The sequence below is a fragment of the Scyliorhinus canicula genome, chromosome 2 (genome assembly GCF_902713615.1).
Source record: "Scyliorhinus canicula chromosome 2, sScyCan1.1, whole genome shotgun sequence".
Lineage (NCBI taxonomy): Eukaryota > Metazoa > Chordata > Chondrichthyes > Carcharhiniformes > Scyliorhinidae > Scyliorhinus > Scyliorhinus canicula.
The window spans coordinates 116486238-116498789 of NC_052147.1; the positions used below are offsets into that span (position 1 = coordinate 116486238).

General features: G+C 47.6%; 1 protein-coding gene across 3 annotated transcripts in view; it reads left to right on the forward strand.

Annotated features, from left to right (window-relative positions):
- Positions 1 to 381: 381 nt before the first annotated feature.
- gpr176 (G protein-coupled receptor 176) overlaps positions 382 to 12552 on the forward strand; it is a 90495-nt gene continuing 78324 nt past the window's right edge. Inside the window, exon 1 of one of the 3 annotated variants that reach the window (XM_038785678.1) lies at positions 382 to 397. Coding sequence is in view for 1 of the 3 variants with exons in the window: in XM_038785661.1 (XP_038641589.1) it covers positions 866 to 1031 (166 nt within the window). In the remaining 2 variants the exon portion in view is untranslated. Of the gene's footprint in view, positions 398 to 789; positions 1032 to 2220; positions 2349 to 12552 lie in introns of those variants that run through there. The other 2 variants (XM_038785661.1, XM_038785669.1) reach the window with 2 other exon arrangements.

Genomic DNA, 12552 nt, shown 5'->3' on the forward strand with positions numbered 1-12552 from the left:
AGTCTGAACAGCATTATGCATCCTCTCACCTTGACAGTGCCGAAAGAATGAGATGAGGCACTGTGATGGAGTTTTTAAACAGCCTTGTGCTTTGTAAATAAAAACCTATCTGTCAGTTGTGCGTGGACAGCGCCCCTCTCAGAAAGAAAATGTCATTGTTTTGCTCACAGATTTTGTTAAATTATCCGCGTTTTGCTTTTTTTTCCTTCAGAAGATCCAGCCTGACTGGCAAACTGGGTGGTTGTGTGTGTGTGTGTGTGTGGGGGGGGGGGGGGGGGGGGCTTTTTGATGACGCCCTGATCTAGTAATGCAGTCAAATAGCTCAGGGCTGTTCTGCCAAGCAGGTGGACCCCTGTAGAAACGGAGGGGGAAGATCGGGAGGACAACTCACCCTCAGGTAGAAGGGGGCAGGAAGGGAGGGGAGTCCCCCCGGCAAGGCTGGAGGTGGGGAAAGGTGCAGCAGGAGAGGGAGAAGGAGAAAGGGGATCAAATGAAAAGTAACTCTCTCTGCCCCCCCCCCCCCCGCCCCTTCCGACTCCCCTCTCTCTCTCTTTCCCGTTACACTGCCGTCACCAGGCAACCGGTTTCTGACGGATTTTGTTCCTGTCTGTGTGCAGTGGTTGTTCTGGGTTAGTACAGTGTCCAGTTTGGGGGGGGGGGGGGGATCTGGGCGAAGGAAGATGTGCCGTTGTTAGAATTTGTTCATCCCTCCTCCAGTCAATAAAAGAGGGGGGGGGGGGGGGTAGTAGGGGTGAAGATTTGGGTGGGCGAAGGTGTCTTTTCTGGGGTCCCCCCCCCCCCCCCCCGCACAATGTTTGGCTGGGGGTGAAGTTGAGGATACCACACACGGGAGGCTGCAAGTAGCATGGAGCAGAACGCCAGCTCCCGCCCGGGCTGGGACACGGAGCTCAGCAACCTGAGCCACAACAGCACCGCGGGAGGGCAGCAGCAGCAGGGCGGTCAGGAGGAGCGGACCTACCGGGACTTCACCACCTCGGTGCAAATCCTCATCTTCATCGGCTCCGTCCTGGGTAAGTGGTGGCTGCCCTGCACTCCCCCCCCCCCCCCCCCCCCCCCAGTGCTGATAACGTTTCACACACACACACACACAGTCCAGCAGCATCCTGCACATCCATCACATATTGTGCCTGGACTGTAGCACAGTGACTGGACTAACCAAGTATTTACTGCTATTTAAACTCCACGTTGGGAATATCATTCTGTTAGTTCTCCCCCCCCCCCCCCTCCCCACCGCCCCAGTAAAATGCATCCATTATGTGGATTGTGGAATGCCAATTTATTGCACAAATGCACATCTTGGAGCATTGAATCCATGGAGTGGTCTGCAGGTGCTGTTGGAATGGGATGCAAAGACTGATGCTCTATTGTGATGCACACTGCCTGCTGCTGTTTCCCTGTGCCTGCGTGGTTTAGGATGTGTGTGGGATGCATCCTATTGGGATTGAAAAAACTGTCAGTTGCATCAGGAGCCTCCACTGTACCATGGTGGGCACTGCAGTAAATCCAGAGGATTCCCCAGTGAAAATGGGAAGATGTCAAGGTTTGAGCACCAAACGGCGCAGGACAGTAACCCACCCATAGGCCAGCTAGATTTAACCTCCTCCCTCTTTCCCTCCATCACACACATTTCTCCATTTACAGTCAGTGGGAAGGCACTGTTACTCTTGACGATGCAATTCTGTTCGTTTTTCCTCCTGCTTCAATGCTATTGAAAGACTTTCATTTATGTAGAGCCTTTCAACGCACGTTACCTCCCTTTATTTGAAGTGCAGTCACTGTTTGAAAACATGTTTTATTCAGAATGTACACTCTCTACATTTTCTATGTTCCTCAGTGTTAGACCTTCAGTGTGAGATTCTTGAAACTTAACTCTGACTGGACACTGTATATATTTGAGTAGCAAGTATAGCAGAAAGGAATGCAGGTATTAACAGAAGTGGATTGTTCATGTGTAAAATGCTTTCATTGATAAGCTGCCTCATAGGACCTCAGAAAAATCTAAAACAGTTTAAAGCTAATTTAAGTACCTTTTGAAGGGTAGTCGTTGTTATAATGTTGGAATTACGCCAGAAATAACTCCCTGCTCTTTGAATAGTCATCTTGGATTTAAACCTAAGTTCAATGTCTGGAAGTGCCGTCTAGTTTTGTGCAGTGGAGGATTATCATGAAGAAGAATGCAGCTCTATAAAAAGCCAGGTGCATTGGGAAACATTTGAAAAGATATTCAGGATTTTGGACAAGGAAAGTGATGGCAGAACACCATAATCTGGCGTTTCTGCGCTGTTGCATTTCTTCAGCGCAATTCACTTGAAATCGACTGAACAAAGGTAAAGGGTGGGCCACTGTTCTATGCTGTTTGATCCTGAATTTGGCATCTTGGCAAGACCTTTGCTTCCACTGGTGGCAATCTCCTGGATTTACTGCAGTGCCCACTGAGTTACCACTCTTGATACAACCATCTGTCTCTCTTAGTTCTTGAATCCAATTTCAGTTTGTCTTTCCCTTTGCCTTAATGTTAGAGAAAGGTTTGCATTTGTAAAGTGCCTTTCACAACATTCTGAACCACTTCACTTTTTTTTGAAGTGTGCTCATTGTAATAGCATTCATTTACTGATCCGCTTCTCTTGGGATACAAACACAAAGTAAGTACATTTTAAAAGTAAGCTACATTTAAAAGATGTATTCGCCCTCACTGGCTAGACCAGCATTTATTGTTCATCGTAATTGTCCTTGAGAAGGTGGTGGTGAGCTGTCCTTTTGAACCGTTGCAGTCCATGTGGTGTAGGTACACCCACAGTGCTGTTAGGGAGGAGGTTCCAGGATTTAGACCCAGCGACAGTGAAGGAATGGCAATATAGATTTCCGAGTCACGATGGTGTGTGGCTTGGAGGGGAAGTTGAGGTGATGATGTTCCCATGCTTTTGCTGCCTTTGCCTTTCTAGGTGGCAGAGGTTACAGATTGAGATATGCTGCAGTACATTTTGTAGATGGTACACGCTGCTAACAGTGTGGTGGAGGGAGTGGATATTGATGGTGCGGCACCGTTTGTGCAAACTGTGTTTCTGGGATTTTTTTTGCTAGTTTAAGAAACACAAAACTGCTCATGCACCCAGATCTACTTCATCACCATGGTGAGTTTCTGCTAATGGTTTGTGGGTCTTCAAGTAGGATCTTAAAATTAAGTTTCTTTTAGGGCAAGGACTCGAATAGGCATAAATTAAAAATCTTTAAATGCTTTTTCTTTGTCTACTAAAAAACTGGCTTTCATGCAACAATGTGACTAATAAATGGTTCTGTATAATTTTTAAAGCCATTTTCAGGTATTTAGAATTGGGTCTCTCACAGGTCCTGGGTTAGACACTGGTTAAAATGTTTTTTTTTTAATGACAAACCTATTTTCAGCTGGTATCTATAAAGTTGCATCAAGTTAACACTTGTAAAAATATTAAAGAATTTTTTTAATACAAAAATGTTTTGAAAATAAAATTATCGATTGATTGCTAGATTCATGGAAGATTTTACATTTGCTGGCTGCAATGGAGTTTGAGCTAAAATATGATAAAAATGCTTCTGAACTTTAGCATAATGTGAACCTGAATCATTGTACGGTAAGTGGAAACACTTGGTTTATGTTACTACAATAATGGCCTGGGCTATTGTATGATTCCAAAATCTTTAATAGTTGGATAGCATAATATGCATTTTCAAAAAAACCTTTTTATTATGTGGGCTCATTACCCAACATATGAGAAGGTAGGGGACAAAATCTTTGAAAAGCAAAAAAGTAGAACTGGATCTGTCAATGGAGTAGATAGAAGGGGAGAAAGCTGGGCCAGGCGTAATGTTAAAATTATGGTTTATAAGATTATTATGATTTGCAGTCGTGTCTTTAAAATAAGATAAAATGAAGGGGGCCGTCATGCCCGGTGTGAAGTCTGCCTGACAGAAAGCCCGCGTGATTTGATCGTTAGAGATTAAAGAATGGATTAGATTGATCCACTGGGAAGAAGATTCAAGGTATTTATGCTTGGAAACAATGGTGGCTGTATGAACAAAAAAAATGTTGAAACTGTCAGGCTATAAACAGTTGTGCTTTAAACTGTCTATGTATTTTCAAGATGAAAGAGAATTGGACTCACAAGGATAGTTAATTCTCATTTCTAACTAGATACATGGCCTATGTAATTCACGTTGCCATGGAGGAGGATGCTGAGGAAGCCATTATTCAGATCTGGTTACAATCTTTCCTATACTATCACGGGCAGTGTTTTGAATCTACTTAGATCTGGGAGAGTGGAAGCAGCTTGAGACCAAAAAAGTCTCTTTGATTTTGCCGCACAGAAATACAAGTGGAATCTCGTGTCTTGGATTGAAAAGACAAAATTCGTGGGTAGTTAAAATGAAGCAGGAATATTTACCTAGCTGGCGCTAGAGGGAGAATGTCTGGGAAAAGAAAACTTCACGGTGAAAGACCCTACTAAAATTGAAAGTTACCAGGCCAAGAAAAATAAAGAACAGGAAGACACCTTCAGGAGCGAAGAATCACTTTGGATTGATTCTGGGAAGATTGATTAGCTACATAATGCACCATGAAGTATACCTGTGAAGTGTGTTTTTCTTGGTTGGCTGAGCATAGGAAGGAGGTATTCCTTTTTATGGTTTAAAGTATAAGTTGCTTGCAAAAACTACTTCGTTAAAAGTGTTTTTGGTGATCGAAAAACCCAAAATTTAGATCTGTCATTCTTTCAGCTATTGACTGGAAGTTCAAATTTCTTTTTAAAAGTTATTGGTCTCGATGGGGATTGTAACATTATGCCCACATGGCCATACGTTGTAGATGGAAGGAAGGTAAAGCAAAGCTTTATTAATCAGGGATCACTAGATGACTCTTGTGTACGGATCTGCATTAAATAAGATCTAAGCCTGGGTAATACACAATAATATTAATTCAGTTGTAAGGGAAACATGAGTACTATTAATGGAAACGTGCTTTGTTTCCATGAAACAAACAATGTAATAATGGTAATAAGAGGCACTGAACCTGGCTGTGACTCATTAATAAAGCAGCTACTCATGCCATCCTATACTTCAAACACACACAGGCACTGATTTCATAAACAAATTGATCTCGTTCACACAAAGCCCTTATTTGAGAGTTTATATTCTTGTAATTAGATGAAGAGGTTAAGAGATTTTTCGACTGAATCTTCAGATGGAAATGGGACAGTATAGTACTGAAAGTGACGAGCAATGATCCATGTTACTAATGCCTCTCTGGCGACGCTAACCAGCTTATTGCTGGGTAAAGTGTAATGTCTCTTTAAGCCAGGCTGTCAGGCTATTCCAAAAGCAAATCATGGTCCTCTGCTGCGCTTAAGATTAATTTTTGGTATTTACCATTTGGCGTATGCCATTTTGGGACTGAACTGGGTGATCTGGTCGATCCCAGAGCGTAAACTCCTGTTTCTTTATTGACGGCTGGAAATAAGAACTGGAGGTGGACCGTATATTCCTCTTGGATCCTTGTACTGTGACTGTTGTCAACCTGTTCCCGCCCCCAAGAAGATTGGGACCCTTTCCTCACAACTTATCTTTGGGCCTGGAGGGGCGGCATGTGGCACAGTGGTTAGCACTGGGACTACGGTGCTGAGTCCCCGGGTTCGAATCCTGGCCCTGGGTCATTGTCCGTGTGGAGTTTGCACATTCTCCACATGTCTGTGTGGGTTTCACCCCCACAACCCAAAAATGTGCAGGTTAGGTGCATTGGCCACGCTAAATTGCCCCTTAATTGGAAAAAAAAATAATTGGGTACTCTGAATTTATATTAAAAACAGTATCCATTTTCTCAGTTCATCATCAATTCGGACCGCTGTATATTTTTCCCAGTGAAGATTCCAAATACATGTAATTTATTTCTGATCAATTCTAACTGTTTGCAATATGCCGATTGATCTTTAGTGCAACATCTGATCAAACACATTCTCCAAATCAATGAAAGTTGGATGCAGTTGACATGAATAACATCCTGGGCTGGATTCTCCGTTTCTGAGACTGAGTGTGTTTGTCAGCGCAGAATTCGTGGACTTTCATGACGGCAAAGCTGGCGCCGCACCTGGACTGATTTAGTGCCTGTTAATGGGCTCACACCGGCGCCATGTGGGACACAATCGATTCTAACACGAAATGGTGCCGGATCCGTCGGTTTCGCAATTCACACTTAGGAGGCTGACAAGCTGCAGCTGTATATACACACTTCAATCCCCACACACCATCCCAGCCAACAAGATGGCAGAAAATGAGCAGCCCATGCTTCGCGGATGTAGAGCTTGAGACCATCCTGGACACCGTGGAGGAGAGGAGAATAACCATGTACCCCAGATCGGAAAGGAGGCTGCCAGCTGCCACTGTTAGCCGTGCCTGGGAGCAGATGGTAGAGGCGGTCAGCACCGTGGGCAACGTCGTCCGGACCAGCCAGCAGTGCTGCAAAAAGCTGCACAACCTACGCAGGGCGGCCAGGGTGAGAAGGCAGCACTGTGGCCATGGCACCAACCCCGTCCCACCACACCCGTAACCCTGGAGCTCGAGTCTGAGGATGACACTGACCACCCGTCACAACTGTTTCCAACACCCTCCACTATCCCAGAGACACGCACCTCGTTTGGGCATGTTAGTGAAGAGGCTCCTGCACACTATATGGTGAGCACCACACAGTCCTTCGGTACAGGTGACCATGTGCCAGAGCCACCTGGAAATTGTCACCGGTATTGCCCAGGCCTGGCAGACATGGCGCAGAAGGTGGTTGCACTGTCACTGGTCCACAATCCCAGACGGAGATGATCTACTCCCTGTGTTCCATGGCCTCGAGCATGCATACCCTGATCGAGACCAGAGCGGACCTCCAGGTCTGGCAATGCCAGGTGGCGGGGAAGCCTCAGGGGATAGGTGCGCGTGCACCCCCGTCCCGTGGAGCATCCCGGGGGTCATCGGGCTCCCCGAGAGAGGAGGAGATGATGGAAGTCTGTGCTGGTGACTCCCGCGGGGGAGGTTCCAGAACACCACAGCACTTTGGACGCGAGTAGAACCTGGGAAGTCCGAGCAGCAGCCGGGCACATCCAGGCCTGGTCGCCCTAGAAGACGCTCGCCAATGACAACCCAGGTCGCAGGGTGGGAATGAAAGCAGACCGTCTCTACTCCTGCTGTACCGTCTGGGGATCCACCAAGGCGTAGCATTAGCACCCGTAAGGCAGAAAGTTAGACACCAGTTAAGTCGGCACGGGTGCAGGGCACAGTCTAGTTCTAGGGGCTAAGGCACAAATTTGTAAATATTCGTCCACATTAAACACCTGTTCACACTGTTACTGTCTCGGTGCTCAGTCTGATGGGTGTGAGGGGTGGGCTGATCTTGGCTGGCCATAGAGGGGTGAGAATGGGAAGACATTGTGGGTGTTTGGGCCCCCCTCCCCCGACTGTCCCCACCACTATCAATTCAGGATCATGTGATGGAATGGCCATCTGGCATGCAGGGATCACCCAGGTGGATGGTGGGAAATACAACTGTTGGCAGGAGTCAGATGTTGTCAGACGATGTGGAGCTCCAGAGCTCATCGCAGAGCGGGTTGTCATTATCCTCCATCCCATGGACCAGACCCACTGTTACTGCCAACCCAGGACTCCAACCCATTGTGCGGCAGGTATGTATCACAGAGGGTGTTGCAGGCGGGGGATGGCCGGGGAGGCGGGGTAGTGAGGGGGTGAGATGCGGTGTCCATTCCCCTGGCCAGTGCCCCCCATCCCCCAGTTGGTGAACCCGGAGTCAATCAGAGCGCCACGTGCGCCTTGGACCTGGCCCACATGTCATGCGGCCTCCCCGTGCCTGCCTGAGCCCCTTATCCTGCCCATCCTCGCCCTCCCTCGCATCCTCCTCGTTGGATGAGGACTGGTGTTCCACGTCCTCCTCCAGCACGTCGCCCCTCTGCTGCGCGATGTTGTGGAGGATGCAACAGGCCACCATAATAGGGCGACACTCTCATGCATCGTACACTATGGAGGGGTCCAGGCACCTGAACCACATCTTCAGGAGGCCGAAGCACCACTTTATCAAGCTCCTATTTGCTATATGGATTGTGTGATGGAATGACCAGCTTGCATGCTATATTGTAGCAGGTCTCCACGTCGGTCTGTGGACTCCGGATAGGTGTCATCAGCCACGACCCCAGTGGATAACCCTGTCGCCCAGGAGCCAATCCCCCAGCTTGGGGGGCATGTCGAACATGTCAGGAACCATTGAGTGTGCCAGGATGAAGGCATCTTGCACACTGCCCGGGTACCGGGCACAGAGATGAATGATGCGCATCTAATGGTCACAAACCAACTACACGTTCATCGAGTTTGTGTAGAGCAGCCTGTCATCTGCAGGAGCTCGTAGGGGGGGCATGCTTAGCATCGATCAACCCTTGGACCCGGGGCATGTTGGCGATGGCGGCGAGCCACGCCACCCACGCATGGCGGGCTCCAACCTCGCATGTCCCCCCATCCTCGCAACCCTGGCCGTTTCGGTGGCTGGCACCGTGGGGGCATCTGACCCTGGCGCCCGTCACTGATGCCAGGGATACTGTTGGCTGGCACTGCCTTCGCCAGGGTTATGAACCGTGACTCCCTGGGGCTATTGTGGGCGTTGCCCTGGCTGGGCCGGTGGTGGGTGGGAGGGGTGTGGCGGAGGGTGGGGTGCGGGGATGAGGGGATGGGGGTGCCCATACGGCCGGTGTCCCTCTGCAGAACCAACAGCCAAAGTGGGTGGTCAGTGGGGAGCGCTGCAAGATGGCTGCCTTGTAGGCCGCAGTTCGTGACTGGACACCAACCCAGTTCTTTGGGGGGTCACCCCAGCCACTCAGTCTGTACCCCCTCACACCCCTCCCCCTAGCCCAGACCTAGCAGGGCCTCCCCCCACCCCAGCCAGCCCGGCCAGTGTCTGGTCCGGCATCCCACAGTCGCTCTTTTCGGTGTCCTACCTCCTCCCTCTCCTTCATCAGCCATGACGTTGGTTTCACGGTTTTTAAAAGCACAAATGAACTGCGCCGTTGGGAACTCGACCCATCAGAGGGGGAGAATTACGGAGGCCCCCAGAGAATACCGGGTTGGACTGCTAATGATATGCAAACAGTATTTACTGTACGTACGTTCTGAATTGCGATTTGGTGTCAAAACGGCACCCGTCGCGATTTTGTTGTTGGAACATATTCTCTGCACAATTGCGTTTCGGTATTTTGGCATCAGGTAATGGAGAATCCCACTCCATTTCTTTGAAAGTGATTCACGCTGTGTAGAGATTAGTCACTCTGGCAATACCTGTGGTGAATTATATGCATCGCAATTCACACTGTATTGCCTTGCATTGTATTGTGTCCTTGTGGGCTCTGTATGAGAGCCGTTGTGTGGCTCTGCCCATAGGGGGAGATGAGGAGTTTGTACTGGGCTCCACCCTTGGCTCCGCCCATGGCTCCGACCATGGCTCCTCCCACTAACCGGAAGTATAAAGTACTGCAGCCGTAAGCCTGCTCTCAGTTCCTCTGGTCGCAGGCTGGCTTAGTTGTAAGACTATTAAAACCACAGTTTACTTCCAATCGTGTGTCTAGTGAATTGATGGTCACATCAATACCGTTGTTGGTTAACCTCCTTGAAGGTTTTTGAAATTTGTTCTTGGGGTGTGGATGGCACTGTCAATCCCAATTTAACTTGAGGGCAATAACAATCAATAATAGTGTGGGGCTGGAGCCACAGATAGGCCAGACTTGGCAAGGGTTGGCAATTTCCCATCTCTGTGTTAAATTTTTTAGATATAGAATAACCAAGGAGAGGGGTTGGTCACACAGAAGTAGACTTCAGGGAATTGGAAAAAGAAGCGGAATGGAGCTGAGAATTATTTTCAGGTACCGAGTAAGTTCTGGCCTGGAATGAGCAACCTTTAGTTTTTAAATTTAGAGTACCCAATTCATTTTTTCCAATTAAGGGGCAATTTAGCGTGTTCAATCCACCTACCCTACACATCTTTGGGTTGTGGGGGCGAAACCCACGCAAACACGGGGAGAATGTGCAAACTCCACATGGACAGTGACCCAGAGCCGGGATCGAACCTGGGACATTGGCGCCGTGAGGCAGCAGGGCTAACCCACTGTTCCACCGTGCTGCCCTCGGAACGAACAACCTGAAGGGGCGATGGGAACAGATTTGATGATCACCCTTCAAATTGGATAAGCATTTGAAACAGATCTGTAGAGCTATGGGGACAGAGCAAGGGACTGAAACTATGTGGAAAGCTCTTTCAGTGGCCCAGTACAGTCATGATAGATCAAGTCACCTCCTTCTATGGCATATGTCTCTATGATGAGTGAATGAATTGTCTTTTTTGTTGAACACTCCAGCTGCTTTCTTGGTTATTCCCTAATGCCAGCTCATGAACGACCATATCGACTGAATTCAGTTTCACGACCTTGCCATGTTTGGTTTTAGACTCATGTCCTTTGCGTTGACTAGTCTAGTACATAAGAATTAGGCAACTATAACAAATAAAGAAGTGTCATGCATGCATGTGGGACATTGTAGTTGATGTTATCATAGAATAGAATCCCTACAGTGCAGATGAGGCCATTCAGCCCAGCGAGTCTGAACCAACCCTCCTAAAGAGCACCCTACCTCGGCCCATTGCCCCACCCTATTACCATAAGTCCACCTAACCTGCACATCTTGAGCAACTAAGGGGCAATTTAGCATGGCCAACCCATCTAACCTGCTCACCTTTGGACTGTGGTGGGAAACCGGAGCACCCGGAGGAAACCCACGCAGACAGGGGGAAAAAGTACAAACCCCACACAGTCACCCAAGGCCAGAATTGAACCTGGGTCCCTGGTGCTGTGAAACATAAGTGCTAACCACTGTGTCACCCACAGCTCTGTTCCAACCTGTTTTCCAGATAGACACACTTCCAGGAACAGAACCTTGGCATGATGTTTTTGTAAACACAAAAGGTTAATTGAGTTTCTTGGCAGCTCTGTTCTCAGAAATACTGAGCAGGTGCCAGGCGCTGCCCCGTAGGAAAGTATAATCCCCCATAGAGAAACAAGTCCAAGTAGATTCTAGTGGTGTTCCTTCTGAAGTAACATTGGTGGGAGATTATTGACTCGCCCTCACAACCAGAGTGTGTTGTATGAGGATCTAGGAAAGGGTGGGGTAAAGCAGACAAAAATAACTTAAAGAACAAAAGAAAACAATTAGAACATAGAACAGTACAGCACAGGACAGGCCCTTCGGCCCTCGATGTTGTGCCAAGCAATGATCACCCCACTCAAACCCACGTATCCACCCTATACCCGTAACCCAAGAACACCCCCCCTTAACCTTACTTTTTAGGACACTACGGGCAATTTAGCATAGCCAATCCACCTAACCCGCACATCTTTGGACTGTGGGAGGAAACCGGAGCACCCGGAGGAAACCCACGCACACACGGGGAGGACGTGCAGACTCCGCACAGACAGTGACCCAGCCGGGAATCGAACCTGGGACCCTGGAGCTGTGAAGCATTTATGCTAACCACCATGCTACCGCGCTGCCCCATAATTATGCAATTATTTGCATAAATATCACTACAGCATGTAGGAAAACTTGCTTTATGTATTTTTCTCTTATTTTCTTTTTTCCATTATCCATCCACGCTACAACCCAACACAAATGTGTGCTTGATACTTTTCTGACCCATTGTACCTTTTTTTAAACTCAATCCACAACCAAGAGATTAACAATGATCCCACTGGTGGCAATTTGATTATTGAATGTAATGGCGTTCCTATTGGCTCAGTGACTGTGGAGGGTGATTGTGGCTGGATGTTTTTTGGATTGGCAGATAGTTCGCAGTTGTGTTTCTCAAGGGTTCCATTACTCTTTTTTAAAAAACTTTTATAAACAAGCCTCGATTCAGTTTAGGAATTATAAAGTTTACGGAAGACGCAAAACTTGCAAAAAAAAACAATAGAATGTGATGAGGATAGTTGTAGCCTCTAGAATGAGAAAGATAGGATGGCAAAATGTGCAGAGGGCACAGCAATTGGAGTTCAAAGAGGAGCAGCGTGAAGTGATCACTGCCCTTTCGAAGGAGGAAGAAAAGAAAAGGTGGAAGAAAATGATCGTACAAATGGCACAATTTGTGATGACCAGAGACCTTGGTACCTCCCAAATAGGCCAAACAGGGTAAACTGATCAGGTGATTTGAATATAAAAGCAGAGAGATCAAGCTGGAACTTTATAAATAATTGGTTAGAGCCCAGCTCTAGTTAGGAATGTTCTCCTTGGAATAGTGATGTTAAGACGTTAGTTAATCAGGGCTTTGAAGACCAGGAGAGGCTTTGATGCAGTAGATAGAGAAAGATTATTTCTTTTGGCAAATGGCTCAGTAATCAGTGGACATAGTTTCAAAACCATTAGCAATATCTAAATAGGGAATTAATTTACTCCAGAGAGTTAACGGGGTCTGGACACTTA